The sequence below is a fragment of the Cynara cardunculus genome (assembly GCF_001531365.2).
Source record: "Cynara cardunculus var. scolymus isolate 2C chromosome LG 11, CcrdV1, whole genome shotgun sequence".
In the NCBI taxonomy this organism is placed as follows: Eukaryota; Viridiplantae; Streptophyta; class Magnoliopsida; order Asterales; family Asteraceae; genus Cynara; species Cynara cardunculus.
Genome location: NC_037538.1, coordinates 3969318 through 3975249, shown reverse-complemented (window position 1 = coordinate 3975249; position 5932 = coordinate 3969318). Strand labels below are relative to the sequence as shown.

At 32.7% G+C, this 5932-nt stretch overlaps 1 protein-coding gene across 1 annotated transcript; it reads left to right on the top strand.

Annotated features, from left to right (window-relative positions):
- Positions 1 to 246: 246 nt before the first annotated feature.
- Positions 247 to 4736, top strand: LOC112521397 (alcohol-forming fatty acyl-CoA reductase-like). Its single transcript, XM_025130231.1, has 10 exons — positions 247 to 405; positions 1115 to 1218; positions 1355 to 1557; positions 1637 to 1737; positions 1927 to 2122; positions 3194 to 3355; positions 3491 to 3572; positions 3649 to 3918; positions 4125 to 4252; positions 4339 to 4736. Exons 1-10 carry the CDS (start codon positions 327 to 329, stop codon positions 4490 to 4492), a joined length of 1479 nt encoding a protein of 492 aa, XP_024985999.1. The 5' UTR covers positions 247 to 326; the 3' UTR covers positions 4493 to 4736.
- The last annotated feature ends 1196 nt before the right edge of the window (positions 4737 to 5932 follow it).

Sequence of the window (5932 nt, the reverse complement as noted above, 5' to 3'; positions counted from 1 at the left end):
AATAAATATGGAGGACAAGCGAACGAGTGGAGAAAAGCGTGGTTTCGTGTACTCTATCATTATTCACCCCTTCACCCTTTCAATTTTACAATTTGTTTTTAAGTTTTAGAAATATATACCACCACTATTATATCATTTGCATAATCTTCATCCACCAGCTCTTACTACTTCTTGCAAAACTTCCTCATCTCCTCTCTCTCTCTTTCTCACACACACACACACATACACATACACACCCCATGTACGCAGAAAACTCTGCAGAACAAGGAATATAGAGCACATACCTAAACTTGAGCCCATATTGATCGTCAGCTACTTGTTACAGAATGGAATTGGGTAGCATTGTTGATTTTCTTGAGAACAAAGTCATATTAATTACTGGTGCCACTGGTTTTCTTGCCAAAAGTAACGTCCATCTCTCTTTCTCTCTGTAGTCTGTAGTATATATATGAATATATACTATATATGCATGTATGTATGGATTTATTCAGCAGAGCGGTCCAGAATTAATCAACTTCGGTTAATCTGCATTCTTGGGCGGTTCTCTAGAGCCTTAAATTGGAAAAGCTGACATTAAATTTAATGCATGGGGACTCCCGCCCTGCATGTGGTATGATGAAGTGTCATGGATGTGTTGCTAGATGGAGTTGTACAAAAGTTCACCTTTTTTTTATAATGGTTTCACGAGTCTTTCAATTTCTTTTATGTTAGCCCATGCTATTGACCACTTTGGAAGTGAACTCATGAAGCCTAAAGAGATGGACAAGAACTAACAAAAATGAAACATGAATAAAGTTTCGATGAATTCTAGTTTGCGAAAAGTCATTTACGGGATTTGATAATTATAGCGTAAAATCATCATTCAAACAATACAAATATTGACAAATTAATTTCGTAGTACACCAAGTAGGGTAGTAGAAAGAATCCCCTTACATACGTACAGCAGGCCATGCTGTATAGATTCATATAGATCACTAAGTTACTCAAAAAACAGCCCTAGTCGATGTGTTTGTGAGACCGCCCATGTTCATAGATGTGTGTGTGTATATACAACATATATATATATATATATATATATTGATTTCTATATTTATAAGTGTACGTATAACTGCAGTTTTTGTGGAGAAGATACTTAGAGTTCAACCAAATGTGAAGAAACTCTATCTTCTCATTAGAGCCGCTGATGCAAAGTCCGCCTTGCAACGCTTCAACACGGAGGTACCATTCATGACTTTATCGCATACTGGCATGCTTCAATTTGATGGGTTCTTAAAATATTTTATTTTATATTTAATGCTCAAAGAAGGCTGATAATCCCACGTAGTACGTTATCTTTTTGCTATTATATGTATAGGCAGTAGCAAAGGACTTGTTTAAGCTTCTGAAAGAGAAACATGGTACAAACCTGCAAAACTTTTTGTCTGAAAAAGTTACTCCGGTTGCGGGAGACATCACTTGCGAGGATATGGGAATACAGGACCCGGATTTGAAAGCAGAAATGTGGAGACATATTGATGTTGTTGTTAATGTAGCTGCCACCACCGACTTCGATGAAAGGTACTGCCAAATAGCTAGTGATCATCCTTTGAATGCTTAATTCAAGATCAATGAATTCTAATTATTTGGTTTGTTGTAGATACGATGTTGCCCTGGCTCTTAATACGTTTGGAGCTAAAGTCGTTTTGAACTTCGCACAGAAATGTGTCAACATAAAGCTGTTTCTCCATGTGTCCACTGGTTAGCTAGCTAGCTTCTACATACGTTTCATAATCGTCGATACCAAATTACCTCTCGGAATCATCATTCATAACTTCCAAAAGATAAAAATAGTTTGCATACAGCTTAACTAATGATTCTTGGAAAAAAAAGTTACAAGATTTCTTTTTGTGTTCGTCTGATTAATTAAGATGATATATATTCATTCAGCCTATGTCTCCGGTGAGAAGCCCGGACTAATGCTTGAAACTCCATACTATTTGGGAGATTCACTCAATGGAACAAGTGGGCTAGACATAGAAGAGGAGAGGAGAATCGTCGAGGATAAGCTGAAAGAGCTCAAATCTGATCAAAATGCTGACGATAAATCGATTAAATTGGCCATGATAGATTTGGGTATGCAAAGGTATCTAATTGGTTTCACTTTTCTTCTTGTGCTATTTTATCTAATTAATTAATTAATTAATTAATATTTGAATACGTTTTCTTTTTATGCTTAATTTTGGAATATTATAATAGGAGTTCTGAAAATTTGCAATAACAGCACAATTTATTAAAGTGCCAAAAACAATTGCCTAACGGTCACGCAAAATATATAGGTAATTAAAATTTATTTTTTTATTAATATTTGAATATATAATTTAATTCCAAAATATGAATTCATCAACTAACATTAATATATTAACTATTTATTGAAAGAATAAAGTAATTGTTAATATACATAATCGAATAATTATATAAATAATTTTATTTTAATTTAATAAGATATTTCATAATTTAATAAAACAATTTTTAAACAAATAATATTTGTGTTGATTTATTAATTTACTTGCGTGAGATATACTATGTTATTTATAATTTATAAAGTTTCTACTTCTATGCATTAATTTGTATATATTTATTGAACTTTTGTAATTATATATGCATAACACAATTGGAGTTTTTTTTTTAAATATTAATATTAATATTTTTAATTTGATTATCTATAAATAAAAAATAAAACTTTTAGAAACATAATTTAATAAATTAATAATTGTTGATTAATTATAAAACTAGCTAGGAACCCAAATTCATTTTATTAAATGATTTGTATATTTCACTTCACCAAAAACTGGAAATAGGTTAAACAATTACCAAATCTAATGCATAGAAAAAATATGATGTGACATAAACAATCATAATTAAAAATTAAGCAAGGACACATCTATATAAAAAGTAGCGACTAAACCATAAGAATAGTGTCTGATTGGTTTGAGTTTGAAGGTCCCATGTTCAAATCCAAGGAACAATAAAAATCTCCTTGTGGCTACGGAGGTTCAAATACAGTGACTCCGGACTATCTACAAAACAGACCATAAGATTAGTCGGCTCGCATAGCGGGTTGGATATACAAATTAATCAATAAAAAAAAGAAGTACCAACTACGTAAATTAACAATCTCATAAATATTTCTTGTAAATTCTGATTTTTGATGCAGGGCAAATCACTTTGGTTGGCCAAATACATATGTTTTTACCAAGGCATTGGGGGAGATGATTGTGGGGCACTTGAAAGGAAATATACCGGTGGTCATTCTACGTCCGACCATTATCACTAGTACTTATCTACAACCATTCCCAGGTTGGGTTGAAGGCATCAGGTAACACATGATCAACTACAAATTAGAAAAGCATATATCCACCCATGTGATCAATGATGCATGAATCTTAAACCCTAAAACAGAGACAGTAAGTTTGTTTGAATATATGAACTCAAAGAAGAAGGAAATTTGCAGGACCATTGACAGCTTGGCTCTTGGCTATGGTAAAGGCAGGTTAACTTGTTTCCTTGGAGATCCTGAAGCTATATATGATGTGGTGAGTTTAATTCCTTAAAGAACATTCTGACATAAATTTTCAGAACAATTAATAATGTGGTGAATTTTTTTGGCAGATACCGGCTGACATGGTGGTGAATGCTATGATTGCGACAATCACTGCGCATGCAAATCAAACATTTTCTGAAACAATTTATCATGTTGGGTCTTCTGTATCAAACCCTTTGAAGTTCACTACAATTCAAAGATGTGGCTACCTGTACTTTACCGAGCATCCATGGATTGAGAAGGATGGTAAGCCTGTCATAGTTGGTCAGGTTAGAGTGTTGAGTTCAATGGCTAGCTTCCATAGATATATCACTCTTCATTACTTCCTTCCGCTGCAGGTTTATACTCGTTGTTCTCTCTCTCTCTCTTTCTCTCTTTCTCGCTACAACAAAATGAACTTTATAAGAAGACAAATATGTTCAAATGTCATAATAGAAAACAATCTATTAAAACATTTGGATAATTTAACGTCTTATAAATCTAATTTTGTTGTAGTGTCTCTCATCTATGTCTTAATAAATTTAACTTTCATTCAATTTTATAGGTACTTAAATTTGTGAATTTGGTATTTTGCCAAGCTTTTGGGGGCACATACAAGAATCTTAAAAGAAAAATCAACTTTGTGTTGCGGCTAGTCGACCTTTACAAACCCTACTTGTTCACGAAAAGCTTGTAAGTATCAATAACTATCAATCGGTTTAAAGGAAATTTAATCTACTTAATCTTTACTTGACAAAATTTTAATTTGGGGAATGCAGCTATGACGATATGAATACTGAAAAGTTACGTAGGGCGGTTAAAGGGAGCGGAGAAGAGGATAATATGTTCTACTTTGATCCAACGATAATCGATTGGGATGAGTACTTCCAACATATACACCTTCCTGGTGTAGTAAACCGTGAATTTAAATGATGATAGATATCGATCATCACAAGAACAAGCGAGTACACATTCGCATGTTTCCAATTACCTGAATGGACGTCTTAGCACAACAATTTCGTGCAACTAGTCACGTACTAAAGAAGAAGACATAAAAAAAAGTATCGTTCTTCGTACAAATGTATTTTAGTCAATTGAGCAACGCTTGGACGACAATTTATTGTGTTTCCTTGTAAAATTCAATGAATTTTATTGGTAATTCTCATATATTTGTAATCATCAAATAAATAGTAAGAAAGCATATATTGCTTACCAAAACGCAACCAAACCAAACCAATTACACACACATATTTAACCGGGTTATATACAAAGCTAGTAGTCGTCCTAAGATTAATCGGCTCGTATAACAGGTTAGATATCCAGTTTAATAAAAAAAATTGATCGCAGACGTTTTGATAAAGGAGGGGTGCACACGTTTTTCAAAGCTCTTTAGCTGCCTTTGCTTATCTTCACTCACCTGTATTTGTACGCCTTCACTTAACAAACCTCATGCATGTAAACGTGATATTGAAGGCATGTGAATCAGTGAAACCATAATAGATGACTGAAAGGGAAGATAGAGATGAAGTTTAGATCTTTCTAACAACCATATCCTTAAAGTTTCATTTATTCATTAAAATGTCATCACGTTTTGTACGTCACCAAATACAAATAAAACTCATCTAAAATTCAAAAGTGTATTCAATCTTATTACCAAACTACAAATCAACAATTATATATATACATACATACATACATATATAGGGGTCTATTAAAGGGAGAACTGATTAGTTTGTAATAACTGTGAGATTCAATCTCAACCACAAATCAATGGATAAATTAAGAAATTAATATTTTTGGTAATTTGACTTTAAATTATAATTAAATGGCATTTTAGATATTTTAAATTTTTTTATCTCTCCAAATACACCAAGATTCACAATGTGATACCCAAAATATATACAATGTGATATCCAAATAAACCAAGATTCACAATTTGATACCCACAACACACCAAGTAAACTTTGAGAAGGGATGTAATACCAACTGTGGTACCATTGTGATACCAGGTGTCGGTAATGCTCACAGGTGGGTGTTTAGTGGTCGATCATCGGAGACGACGTCTTGCTCAGACAAGGTGACCGGAGAAGGTCACCGGAGTGGTGGTGGGTGCCGGAGAAGGACACCGGATTTGGTCCTTGTGTGTGTGTATATATACATTTATTAAAATAATTAAACTAATTAAAGTAAATTGAATAATCAATACGATTTACTATCTTATCCTTTGTTTTATTTTAATAAATAATATTAATTATCTAAAATGATTGACTCATATTAAAACCTCACAATTACCACAAACTATCTAATTCTTATTTCATTAGGCCCATATATATATATATATATATATATATATATATATATATATATATATAT

What these genes read in the sequence shown, in the direction of transcription:
- LOC112521397 (XM_025130231.1), top strand. Translation starts at nt 327, where the DNA reads ATGGAATTGGGTAGCATTGTTGATTTTCTTGAGAACAAAGTCATATTA. An exon ending in GTTTCTCCATGTGTCCACTG is followed by an intron (nt 1,738 to 1,926) that starts GTTAGCTAGCTA and finishes ATATTCATTCAG; the next exon opens with CCTATGTCTCCGGTGAGAAG. An exon ending in TACTTGTTCACGAAAAGCTT is followed by an intron (nt 4,253 to 4,338) that starts GTAAGTATCAAT and finishes TGGGGAATGCAG; the next exon opens with CTATGACGATATGAATACTG.